This window comes from Anopheles cruzii, chromosome 3 (assembly GCF_943734635.1).
Source record: "Anopheles cruzii chromosome 3, idAnoCruzAS_RS32_06, whole genome shotgun sequence".
Lineage (NCBI taxonomy): Eukaryota > Metazoa > Arthropoda > Insecta > Diptera > Culicidae > Anopheles > Anopheles cruzii.
Window position 1 is genome coordinate 5,047,157 of NC_069145.1, and position 12,536 is coordinate 5,059,692.

Here is a 12,536-nt window from a genome sequence, read left to right on the forward strand (position 1 = left end):
GGCTATCCGATTCCGGTTCCGGGTTACGCTCTCCCGGAACGGCGATTTTCGCATGCTGCGGTAGGCATATCGTTAGTGTTATCGTCGAAAAGCAAACGCAGAGAAAAGAAAAACAAAACGTAAACGTAAAATCATGATAAACCAAAATGTCCCACCGTGTACCACCAAAAACCACCACCAACCCTTTCTTTTACCGTGTCCTTTGGAACGGTGACACACTATTAAGGAGACGAACGGGTGGCGCACACTGGCCCGAAGCGCCTTCGAGAGTGTCGTTAAATCTACTTACACGACTTTTCCCCGTGAATCCTTTCCACGGACAGAAAGCGTGTAAGTGTTCCCCGTTGTTCCGTTTCCTTTTACTGTGTCCCTCTCCTATAAGTGTATGTGCGTCTGTGTGTGTGTGTGCTGTATGTGGGGGTCTGCTTAAGCATAAGTGTGTGAAAAAGTGGTGCGAAACAATAGATGCACTACCCAAACGAACACATATGATCTAACTCTAGTCGATCGTCGATCACCACACACACACACACACAACAGTCTAACGATATGCTCAGCACAGGCGATTGTCGCCCTCGAGGTGCGCTAAAGGGGCGCATACCATTAGTGTTGGACCTTTTTTGGCAACAAGAAGGGCTTCACATTGCTGTGTGGCCCTTCCTTTGGAACTTCGGGACCTATGCAGCAGGATCGGAGTATCGATCACCAGTCATTACTTTCGGTTCCTTTCTTTTGCTCGGTTTAACCAACGGAATAACAGTACAAAACAGTAAATCATCCTGCGGATCGCCGACAACATGTCCACCATGGCCCGGGTAGGTTCAGGCCGGGGCTCTCGTTTCGGGGCCGTGTGAGGGGCGTCCCATTTTCTTCTTCTCCTACGTTTGCGCTGCTGAAATATCAAAACTAGTGAACAACGTGGTGTGTGATAACAATAAAACCAGAAATCATCGCTAACTTCTAATGAATGATGCTAATGATGCGGGCCGGGGACGTAAGGGACCCTAAAACAGGAATCAAATTTGTCACGGCGCAACACCCATCACCGAGACACACGACATATTGGCAGCACACTAGCCGAATAGGGCCGAAACATTTGGTACGAAAGCAGCGAAAGGCTGCCTGCGGAAAACGCCGACAAGGGATGAAAGGAAACCAAAACTAAGATTAAGACGAACCAACCTCAAGCGGCGGGTGTGCTTCGTAGCATAATCGGCACACGAAAAGGCAAGGTGCGCCGGCACACCACCGTCTGCAAAGATATCTATCTGGAGCCATCGCAAAAAGGGTGGTTGAAAACCACCAACAACACTCGGCGCAGCGGGGCCGATTCTGATATTTAGTCAAACAGCGCAACAAAGTAAGATCAGACCCCCTTTTGAGCGTCCAAGGTGACCAGTTCCGTCGGCGAGGGGGGTCCAAAGGGGTGCAGTATCTTGTCCATTGTAGGCGGTCGTATTCGAAAAAGAAAACACACACACACACAAACAAAACGCCTGATAAAGATAACCCCACTTTTATGGAGTAATACAAAACGGAAAAAGGCAAATCGCGATACGCGCAAGATCTTCTTAAGGCCGCGAAGTGCGCGTACGTGCGAGCAAAACCCAAGATTACGCCTGCGGGCCGCAGGGAAACACAAGGCGAAAGAAGGAAAGAGAAAGAAACTAGAGAAACGTTTACAAAGGAGGAAACTACAAAAACAAACCGCAGCGAATACAAAGAGATAATTCATTCGAAGCGAGGAAGTAAACAAAAAAAACCGAGAAAGAATGAATATATGAATATAAATACCAAAAATATTATATAACAAGAAATAAATATATATATATACATATATTAAAATATGTGATTATACCACGAAGTCTAACACTTGTTGGTTCACTTTCACGGACTGCTTCTTGCGAAAACGTCGAATCAATCCCGGACATCCCATTTCATCAGTCCGTTTATTGTTTGTATAGTCAATTTTTTGATTAATTTTTATTTTGTAATCCACCATAGTTGGCAAAAATAGTGTTTTCAGTGAGTTCTGGAACAGATAAAAAGAAAAAACTGCTTGCGACGAGGATGGGATTCGAACCCACGCGTGCAGAGCACATTGGATTAGCAGTCCAACGCCTTAACCTCTCGGCCACCTCGTCATGTCGGCCGAAGCTGCTTAAAACTAACCATAACTACCGTGTGGTCTTAAAATTTAACGTGTTTTTCCAATACGGATGAGGAACGCATTTTACAATTAAAACTCTTATCATTATATTGATCACTGTGAGATCTGAATTCAAAACTCTGTTTTGCCTTCGTTCCCGATAGCTCGCAACTTCCCTCCCGCACACATAATACGTATGTTCGTGTGCTGGTTTTATTTTAAAAACGGATTTTCCAGGAGAGCCATTTGAAAGAAAAATCCAATCAATGTGTTTCACATTACGAACCTTTTCCTTTTCATGTCATGAGAAGAGAGAACCGTCGGAGAGAATAATGCACTATGGGGAATTTGTATGGGACAGGCGGACATATTATGTTTTAGGAAGAACCCACGGACTTTTTTTCAACGTCTTTGTTTTCTTTGCAAGTGTTTTCATTAAATTCAACATTTTATAATACACGTTCAACGTTTCAACATAATGTAATACACGCGTTCTAGTTTGATACATAACCTATTGTATTATTATTATTGATTTTCGTATTATATTTATCATTTATTAACACACAAACTTGATACGCCCTGTAAGTGAATTTTGTAGTGTGAAAAGAGGCATGTACCAAGAAAATAATAAAACCCTTACCATAAATACACCATGAAAAAAGGTCTCTCTCGACGAGGATGGGATTCGAACCCACGCGTGCAGAGCACATTGGATTAGCAGTCCAACGCCTTAACCTCTCGGCCACCTCGTCTGACGGCGAAGGTCAACCAATGTGCCATTAAGAGCCGATCCAACGCACAACGGCAAACATGGTTGTTGAAAATCGAGCGGTACGCAGAGAATCGTTACGCATCAAACAGTTTAGTTATAGAACTAACCTTGAAATTCGTTCACGTGTGGTTTGCTTTTTAAAAAGGGTGCATAAATAAACATACTACGAATTTGTCGGTTTGTTGACTAACGTTCCGTCGGATTTGCCTATCTGGCGCGCGGAAAAGCGCTGTGTAAATAAGGCCCCAAAGAAAAACGCAGATTGTCGGTCACAACCGCGGGACTGACTTACGGTCTGGTTTTCGATCTCAATAATAACAGACGAAGAAAAAAACAGACCTCGGCGCAGATGTTTTCTTGGCAATTCTTAATCCCACGCCGACCGCAGTTAACCGACCCGTTGACCGGACGTTTGACTTGTGAACGTCATAATTTCAAGAGGATTTCCACGGCGTCGTCTGCCAAGTTAGTTTGGCGAGGGAAAAACTTAAACACACACAGCACACACAGTACAATATGCTGCGGAAAAGGCATTTAATTTTAGCCAATTGCACGCGACACAGCGGTCTGACCTTATCTCGCTGGCCGAGTTCAGGTTTGAGCCGGATATTCGGAGGGGCTGCCGGGCTGATCGTTTCAGGGGAACACGAAGGGAAAGTCAAACATTCACTATTTGAGATTAATTTCACCATTGAGAGATGCGGGTATCTTATGGTTATGGCGACCTCTGTTAAATCGTTGAAGACCTCAGCAAGACATGGGTGGGCGAGAAAAGCGTTGCAGCACGAAATGATCCTTGCCCCGGCTTTGACCGCCAGACCTGCCAGACAGCTGGCGTTTTTATGTCGCCCGTGTCACGCGCCGTGCTTGGATGGAAAACTCAAGACCCGGCGCTTCCTTACTTGCGCGCGCTTTCCTTCCCCCAGTTGGCAGCGTTACGGAAAACACACAATACAGCGGAAAAACGAAGCAAACCGACCGCCACGCGGCTGGCTGAATTTCCACGACAGGGGACGGAATTTCGCAGGAAGGAAATTCGCAGAACATTTCAACGGCCCACTGGCGCTCGCTAGTGTAGTCTGTGTTTTGATGCCGAAGGCAGCGGACGTCGGATTGCTGAACACTTCCGGTGCAACAAGTGGTAGACACGAGTGGGTTCGAAAGAGTTGTTTGGCCGCCGTATCGATCAAACGCGCCGCGGACTGTTGCTGTCCGCTAGCAACCTGCAGAGCCGGTCGGATTTTCCTTGCCTGTCCTGTATAGTAATTCCAGTTTCAAAAACCTGAGCTTGATATGAAGTACCCGAACACGCTCGACCTCAACACTTATCGGGCGTACATGTGTGCGAGACATTTAAATCGCGACAAAAGCCGCCTGCTCGACGCCATAAACTTGGACTGGGACCTCAACGTACCGGAACCGCTCAAGATCCTGTGCCTGAAGGCGATCGCCGACAGCTGGACAACGGTGCCCTACTTCCGCGAGCTACCGCTCTGCGAAGATCGGCAATATCTGCTCGATCTACTGGATCTGAACTTCCCGCTCGAGAACCTTTGCGCCCGAGTTCGGAGTGATGCGTTCTGGAAGCGAGCTTTTCAGCACCGGTGGCGCAATTTCGTGCCGATCGAGGTGGGCACGAAGCCGTGGATACGGATCTATCTTGAGCAGCACATCGCCGAGACCATCGAGCATCTGAAACCCTCGGACTACGATCAAGAGAGCGTGAAGAAGATTGTCGATCTGTGCGCGCCGTTTGTGAAGGAGCTACGCATCGAGCGTTTACAGCCATCGCTCTCGGACAACAGTGACCACGTGCCCTTCGACATGATCCTCGGTAGCTTGCGGAAACTGCAGCGCATTAGCTTGACGTACGATGTGAAAGATGTGGGTCACAACTTTTTCCTCGGCTGTGCGACCATCACCGAGATGGACGTAAAGCTAATGACCCAGGGTCTGGAGCGGTGCGGAGATTTGACCGAGTTCCGGCTGCACAGCAGCAAATTGGAACCGACCATGATGAAGCGAATTAGTGCCGCCCTCGGGAAGGGTTGTCCGAATCTGCGGACGATCGCTTTCCCGCACTGCCGGTGCGGAGACATCGGGCTGCGGGCGTTCTGTGAGCCAATCAAACCGTACTCCTTTCCCAATGTGCGCGAGGTCGTGCTGACCAATAACTTCCTGTGTAAGTTCTGGCACGGATCTAGTGGGATGGCCTTAACCTTTGTTCTGTTCTGCAGCCCCGGAAAGCGTACAGGAGTTGACATGGCGCCTGCGGCACCGACGCATCGAACGGTTGGATCTCCGGCTTAATCCAATTCTCACCGAGGGAGCCATAATCATTCTCTGCGGTGTGCTGTTCATGCCGTTGAGAGAGTAAGTTTGCATGATGTCATCTCGGACACACGCCGCCGTTATTAAATATATTTATATACATTTTGCCCGTGCTTTCCAGGCTTAATCTCAGCTGCTGCTCGATTGACGAGCAGATCGAGGACCATTTGCTGATGTTGATCCGGTTCAACTACACCATTAAGCGGCTAGATATCTCCTCCAACCGGCTCGGCCCGGCGATGGGGGAACGGCTGTTGCAGCGAGTTTACGAAAATAAAACGCTCCAGCAGTTCGATTTGCGCAACACGGACATTTCGTGCGACGTGCGAGCAATCATCGACGAGGTGATACTCGAAAACCGGGATCCGCACAGTTTGAGCAATTGGTAAACGGCTGCGGGCCACGACTCGGTTTAGAGTGCTCATTTATTTATCAACCCTTAACCCGGTTTGCATGGTGTAAACTAATGCCTTCAGCGCAAATAATTCATTTCAATAAATACTCACCAGCGCTTTTCTAAGAAACGTTTTAATCCGGTGGTTTATGGCACAATATTTTGTCCAACGCCTTTTGTTTATCGTTTTATAATCTCACATTTGAATTTGACAGTTACACGATATGGTCGCCGCGAAACGAAAATTTCGCTCCAACTGTCACTGTCAAACAGCAAGTACTTGGAAAACACTCTCCGCCAATCAGGGATCAACACAGCATTCGCAGCTGTCAACGAGGAACGAGAAAACAAAGTGCACCACACATTTCCGATAGTTGGCTCTGTTTTTACCGTTGTGCGGCCGAAAACGAAACGTAGTTGTGAAACTGGCCCCACAAAAGCCACACGGTGAACAATGTTATTAAATCTACACGATATGGCACAGCTGACCGACGGCCGGCGGTTAGGTTCCGTTCTGCTGTTCCTATTATTAGATCTCCTGTTCGATGGTAAGTTGGCAGTACTTTTGGAGCTTGCGTCTTGCTACACGTTCTCACGCCTCTCTGGTTTACCGTAACATCTTCCGTACGTCTGACTCTGACGTGTACCGAGATGAGAGACACCCGTCGTGAAGTGAAAGAAAACTCACCCTTGTGATAACATAAAGACAAAATGAAACTGGAATGTCCTTCATTTCTTCCTTTCCAGGCGCAGAAACGGCTTCGCAGGCCGAAATCGAGGGGCATCTTGAGATGGGTCGAGATTTGCTTGCGCGTGGCCAGCTGTCGGATGCGTTAACACACTATCATGCCGCCGTCGGTAAGTGCGTGTTCTGGCAAGGTCGCGACCAGGAAAAAATGCAGTGTTTATTGACTTTATGGTCACGTACGAGTGGGTTCACGCGAATGGCCAGCAGTCAGCTGTTTCTGTTCGTTGCCTCTGCTCGGATATAGAATTGGAATTGGAGACTCTTGGTCCTTAAACGCTAGACGATATTTTGCCAAACTTGATATTTGCGCAAATGAAAACAATAGGGTCATCGGGTGCGATTGCTTATCGCATCCCCGGGCCTCCACCTATACCTGATCGACACGTACCCCGTGGCGTACCTATTTACATTATCTGTTTCAAGTGACGTGTCTTACGGCGCTGCTGCGCTGGGGTTGATAAGAGTCGATGTTATGTTGCTCTTGTTTACAGCCGAGATGCTTTGTTGCATGAGCAGGTGGAGGACAGTCACAGACGATGCGGAATGGCACTTATTTCAATAACAACCTTTCAATTTATCGACCGATACAAGCTGTGGATTAACTCCGGTTCGTTTTGTACTTGCAGAAGGTGACCCGCACAACTACCTTACGTACTTTAAGCGCGGCACGGTTTATCTCGCGCTTGGGAAGGCCAAATTCGCCATCAGCGATTTTTCGCGCGTTCTCGAGCTGAAGCCGGACTTTACCGCGGCGCGTGCACAGCGAGGATCCGTCTACCTCAAGATGGGAGACTTTGACAATGCGGAAACCGATCTGATGGTGGTGCTCCGGTTCGATCCCCACAATCCGGATATCAACGTGCAGTTCAGTCGCATCGTGCCGGCCCGCGACCAGTGGCTACTGTGTTTGGACGTGATGGAGCGCGGAGACTTTCCGACGGCGATCGCGTTGCTAACCCAGCTGCTGGAAGTGTGCCCGTGGTCGGTGGAGATACGGGAAGCCCGGGCGCAGATGTATCTGCGAGTCGGTGACCGAATGGCCGCCGTCAGTGACTTCCGCTCGGTGAACCGTTTGTCGCACGACAGCACCGACGGGTACTATCAGCTGTCACGCATCCTATACGACGTCGGTGATTCCGGTGGGGCGTTGAAGGAGATTCGCGAGTGCCTACGGTTGGACCCCGAACATAAAGACTGTTTCCCTTTCTACAAGAAGATTAAAAAGGTCGACAAGGTGTATGCGGACGCACAGCAAGCGCAGGAAGAACAGCGGTACGGTGACTGTATTGCAGCCGCTGAGAAGCTGGTCAAACTGGAACCGGACGTCCCAATGATCAAGTACAATGGCAAACAGCTGCTGTGCAGTTGTCTCGTCAAAGATGAACAGTTTTCTACGGCTGTGTCGCGATGTCGGGAAGCGCTCGACATCTACGCCGATCCGGAGGTAATGTGCGATCGGGCCGAGGCACTGATCGGTTCTGAAATGTACGACGAAGCGATCGCCCAGTATCGGGAAGCGCTGGAAGTGAACGATAACCTGCAACGGGCCAAGGACGGTATCGAGCACGCGCAACGGGTGCAGAAGCAAGCGGAACGGCGGGATTACTACAAAATTCTGAGCGTCAAGCGATCGGCCACGAAACAGGAAATCGTCAAGGCGTACCGGAGGGCGGCCCAAAAGTGGCACCCGGACAACTTCCAGGGTGACGAAAAGAAGATGGCCGAAAAGAAGTTTATCGACATTGCGGCCGCCAAAGAGGTGCTGACGGATCCGGAGAAAAGGAAACAGTTTGACGCTGGGCAGGATCCGCTCGATCCGGAAGCGGGCCGAGCGAATGGGTTCGGAGGCGGCAGTCCCTTCCATCACTTCCACCACGGGTCCCCGTTCCAGTTTAAGTTCCACTTCTCGTAGGGAGGGGAGCACGGAACACTTCTTCGTGGCCTATTCGAGGGCACAGTTCGATCCTGGCTTGTAGCTGCTGTTTGTGACTGCCAAGCAATAGGACAATGACCTACAACCAACCTACAAAACTAAGCAATCAGCACGCTCAGAAAAGCAATGCGGATCGTGAGCGGAAATCGGTGGACTTTTGAGCCACGCAAGAGTGCCAGCTTTAATTTACGTCCTCCTTACACTGTCGATGTCGACCTGTTTCTCAGCATCCATTCCGAGATCGACGAAAAGGTTCTCAGAGAACCAACGTGAACGTGATAAGCGCATTAAATAACGCAACGGGAGAGAGCGCAAAACTTCAAGATATAGGCTCAGGATCCGACACGTGATGCTGGGAAAGGGATATGTGAGAGATTACAGAAATTGGCCGATGTTCAAGGCGACCAAGAAGGACGAAAGTTGTTGTTTTATAACCTTGCACTCTGCTACGCTGTACAAGCTAGTGACTGAACAGTTTGATAGAAGAAGAGAGCGAACACACAATGAATATGTAAATAATACTTATGCTTTGTTTAAAACTTAAATTAATAAAGTAATATTATGAAAGCCTGGAAGTCGAAAACTTTTTTCGGGAAGCTTGGGCGATCGTTCGGATGATCGTACATTGCGAAATGAGACATACGAAGAATGGTCGCTGAATCAAGGCGAGTAGTAAATGAATGTAACCCAATTAAATATTGCAACATGCTATTCAAGTTGCATTCCAAAGCTACCTTTGAATTTATAGTTAAAATTTTGCTTTCAAGTAAGAAAGCAGCAAACGAATTACCATTGTTATGTTATTTACCACACAACGATTTAAGCTAAATATCGAACGATTTCCGGAATAATGATTTTTATGAACAATTGAGAAGATTTTCAACTGACTCATTTTAAATTTATAACGCAAAATTTAGAACAGTATGATTTTTAGAACACACTCAGTTGAAGTATCGAACCCAACACTGTAACTCAGTGCGGTTTCGTACGGTCGGCAAAAGCGGAAACAGATCCAAACGTCAGATGACAGCGACTGACAACCAATGTCGAGTTCTCTCTCTTTTTCCGGCATCGTGTACGCTAGCTGGACACATTCTGTGAAAGGTAGTGCAAAATAATTACGAAAAACTCTGTGAAAACTGTCGCATTTCACAAAATACATAGCTCAATGTTATCGTCGCTAGTACGCGCTTATTATGCACGTAGTGTTCGGGTGTTTCGATTATCTTACAATGGCCATTTCGAACGAAACCTGCTGATTGTTGACAGTGTTTCTTCGGCGAGGGGACCTCTGTTGCCCGAGCCTGTTAATAGAAAGATGTTTCACCACCTGCTTTGTTTGCAAGTTTGAACACAGAAATACTTCGAATAGTTTCAACAAACGACGTATGTTGTATCTTTCCCTCCGAAGGCGACTGTTTTCATAGAGTTTCCATAACCTCAGCCAGCCCGCGACACTCGCACCGTGGAGCAAATCATGTTATCGCTTTCCTCACTCTTCTTTGCAGCCTGATCAACAATGGCTGATACCGCTAAGAAGGCAGCCCCGGCCAAGAAGGCCGCCGCTCCGAAGAAAGCAGCAGCAGAGAAGACGGCTGCCGCAGTTGCAGCTAAGCCAGCCCCCGGCAAGGGCAAGAAGAAGTTGGAGACCGTCGCTACTATCCGCGCCCGTACCCACAAGCCAGAGGCTGAACGCACTCCGAAACCGGCGCTGCCCCGCACGAAGAAGGGCTACGGTAGGCTGTGGGCGAAGGCTGTGTTCACTGGCTACAAGCGAGGGCTACGCAACCAGCACGAGAACCATGCACTGCTGAAGGTGGAAGGCTGCCGCAACCGCAAGAGCGTCCTGTTTTACATCGGCAAGCGCTGCGTGTACGTGTACCGTGGCAAGGCGAAGCGCAACGTGCCGGGAGCGGTGAAGAAGTCTAGCATCCGCGCCATCTGGGGCAAGATTACCCGTTCGCACGGTAACAGCGGCAGTGTACGCGCTCGATTCCGCACAAACCTGCCCGGACACGCCATGGGCCACCGCATTCGAATCGTGAGTACTGAATGGACTAGAACCTCTTGCCACCGGCTAATGTACACCATTTCTCGCCCTTGTTTTCAGATGCTTTATCCGTCGCGTGTTTAACTAAAAGTGAGGCGTGTAAATTTAACTCGGAATCCAATAATAAAAGAGTGAAGATAAGAGTACCTCCTGGATAACTAAAAGACGGTTTTCATTTCTGGGATTTAACGGGTGGGTCAGTGTGTGAATTTCGGAAACGTTTACCGAACGGTTAGTTTCGTAAGCAGTTAATGATCCGGAGATGACCTATGGTGCAACGGACCTTGGCATTTCCATTGAGAAACTAAAATCACCTACCACCTAATTACCCTAGAATACTTCAGCTTCCATTTTTCAACAAATTTTTAAATACATCGAAAACGGTCGAAGCTGGGGTTGTATAGAACGTCTAGAACTAACGAAATCCTCTTAGCCGCGTCCGAAAGGAAGAGGATCAGATAGATATTTGGCCCCGTTCGTGAGGAGGGACTCTGCACGCTCTCAGTTGTGCAGCGTGTACGTCTCGTAAGACTCCGGTGGGCTGGTCGCTTCATAAGAATGGCAGACGACGAACCAGCCCGTAAAGTCTCCTTAGGCCGTCCAGAGGTACATAGGGGATCTGGTAGGCCCCGCTCGGGTTGATGGGAATGTGTTGACAGGGACCGCAAGGGGTGGGGGGAGTCTGGTGCATACCAAGAACGCTCGGCGGATAAGTAAGTACGTAGTTTAACAAATCTTGTACTTAATACATAAGTTTGTGTGCGTTAGGGATGAAAGAGTGTTTGTAGTAATCCGCACACCAGGATCGCCAGGAAATGGCGCGCATATTATAAAATGTCTGCGGCGGTTGGCTCGCTGACGAAACGAGTACAAAGCCTACTTGGAGCATAAGTTGTGACAGTGTGTGTGTGACATTAGTTTCAGAGGAAGAAAAATTAATGTCGTCTTAGTTTTTGTTTTTCAACTAACGGCTACTCAGAGTAGCAGCGGCTTGCAGGCTGGACTGGGCTGATAAATCCGATTTTTTACCAACAGTATCGCTTGCAATTACTTTGCAAGAACCCTAAAGTTGAGTATTGATATTAGGCAGCGAAATGGCAGCTTCCAAACCATCGGTGAACGAAGAGCTGGCCAGCGAAGAGGAGTGGCAGGCCAGAATGGCGTGTTTGAGAAAACAATTGGACGACTTAAAGAATGGCACACATCCAGCATACACACAGAACGAGCAGCTACTCCGGGACAACTTGAACGAACGCTTATCGGATATCGAGTATTGGCGTCAATATGAGATAACTTGTGCAGAAAGAGATTATGTTCGGGAAAAACGAGCCGCCCTCAACGACTTCGAGGAGAGAAAAAAAGAACTAATGAAGAATTACCAAAGGAATTTGGAAGCACAACAACGTGCATACAAAAAAGCACTTAAGGACGGGTTCTCTAAGGCGGATGTGAACGGCGAATGTGACTTGATGGACCTGCACAAAAGAAGGATTACGCGCGGGTCTCATCGTTGTCTGGGCGAATCACAGCTCGGAATATGCCCCGAGGTGCCGGACGAATCGAAGAGCAAGCAGTTGGTGTTTTTGATCCCTCCGAACGAAACCCAGAACGATTTGATGCAGATCCGGAATGGACCGCACCCGGACAACAAAGATGGGACTAAGTAATTGGGAGATCGAGCTATGGGACTGCCATAATACCAATAAATGACCCGAAAGAAAGATGTTCCGTTTTGCATGCGATTTGTCTGTTTTTATTTACGTAAATTTCCAACGATCCCTTGGTTGGGCGAACGTTCTGCATGCCATTCTTGCCAAGATTATCACGTTTAATTGCGCGAGATCGATCCGGGTTTGTGTACATTCCGAGCGCCTTTTGATCGATCACCCATGTCACTCCGGCGGCCTCCAGATCGGTGAAGTTAATTAATTGGAAATTGACACTGTCCATCGATCGGTACGAGTGTCCTGGTGTCTGATTTCATCTCCGAGCGCATTCAACCCGTCGGTGAGCAACGTATCGGACGAAGTTGCGTCAGAAAATCGATTCTATTTTCCTTTCTCTGAGAAACGAGAACTTCTTTACGCCGATACCGGTCGTGGCCGCCCGTTATCGATTGCAATGAAGAGCAGTGCACAAGAAGTTGTTTGGTGGACGAT

The 12,536-nt window shown here is 48.3% G+C and overlaps 3 protein-coding genes and 2 non-coding genes across 5 annotated transcripts; 3 read left to right on the forward strand and 2 right to left on the reverse strand.

The window, feature by feature from the left end:
* Positions 1 to 2,062: 2,062 nt before the first annotated feature.
* Trnas-gcu (transfer RNA serine (anticodon GCU)) lies at positions 2,063 to 2,144 on the reverse strand. Its single transcript has one exon. It is a non-coding gene; the product is annotated as a tRNA-Ser (tRNA).
* Positions 2,145 to 2,819: 675 nt separating this feature from the next.
* Trnas-gcu (transfer RNA serine (anticodon GCU)) lies at positions 2,820 to 2,901 on the reverse strand. The gene has a single exon. It is a non-coding gene; the product is annotated as a tRNA-Ser (tRNA).
* A 1,117-nt stretch (positions 2,902 to 4,018) lies between these two features.
* LOC128273368 (uncharacterized) lies at positions 4,019 to 5,752 on the forward strand. The gene is made up of 3 exons (XM_053011311.1): positions 4,019 to 5,103; positions 5,159 to 5,294; positions 5,374 to 5,752. Exons 1-3 carry the CDS (start codon positions 4,215 to 4,217, stop codon positions 5,639 to 5,641), a joined length of 1,293 nt encoding a protein of 430 aa, XP_052867271.1. The 5' UTR covers positions 4,019 to 4,214; the 3' UTR covers positions 5,642 to 5,752.
* A 242-nt stretch (positions 5,753 to 5,994) lies between these two features.
* Positions 5,995 to 8,861, forward strand: LOC128272165 (dnaJ homolog subfamily C member 3). The gene is made up of 3 exons (XM_053009922.1): positions 5,995 to 6,194; positions 6,394 to 6,504; positions 7,021 to 8,861. The coding sequence occupies exons 1-3, from the start codon at positions 6,101 to 6,103 to the stop codon at positions 8,304 to 8,306; spliced, it is 1,491 nt and encodes a 496-aa protein (XP_052865882.1). The 5' UTR covers positions 5,995 to 6,100; the 3' UTR covers positions 8,307 to 8,861.
* A 515-nt stretch (positions 8,862 to 9,376) lies between these two features.
* LOC128271482 (60S ribosomal protein L35a) lies at positions 9,377 to 10,523 on the forward strand. The gene is made up of 3 exons (XM_053009039.1): positions 9,377 to 9,431; positions 9,836 to 10,368; positions 10,438 to 10,523. Exons 2-3 carry the CDS (start codon positions 9,847 to 9,849, stop codon positions 10,459 to 10,461), a joined length of 546 nt encoding a protein of 181 aa, XP_052864999.1. The 5' UTR covers positions 9,377 to 9,431; positions 9,836 to 9,846; the 3' UTR covers positions 10,462 to 10,523.
* The last annotated feature ends 2,013 nt before the right edge of the window (positions 10,524 to 12,536 follow it).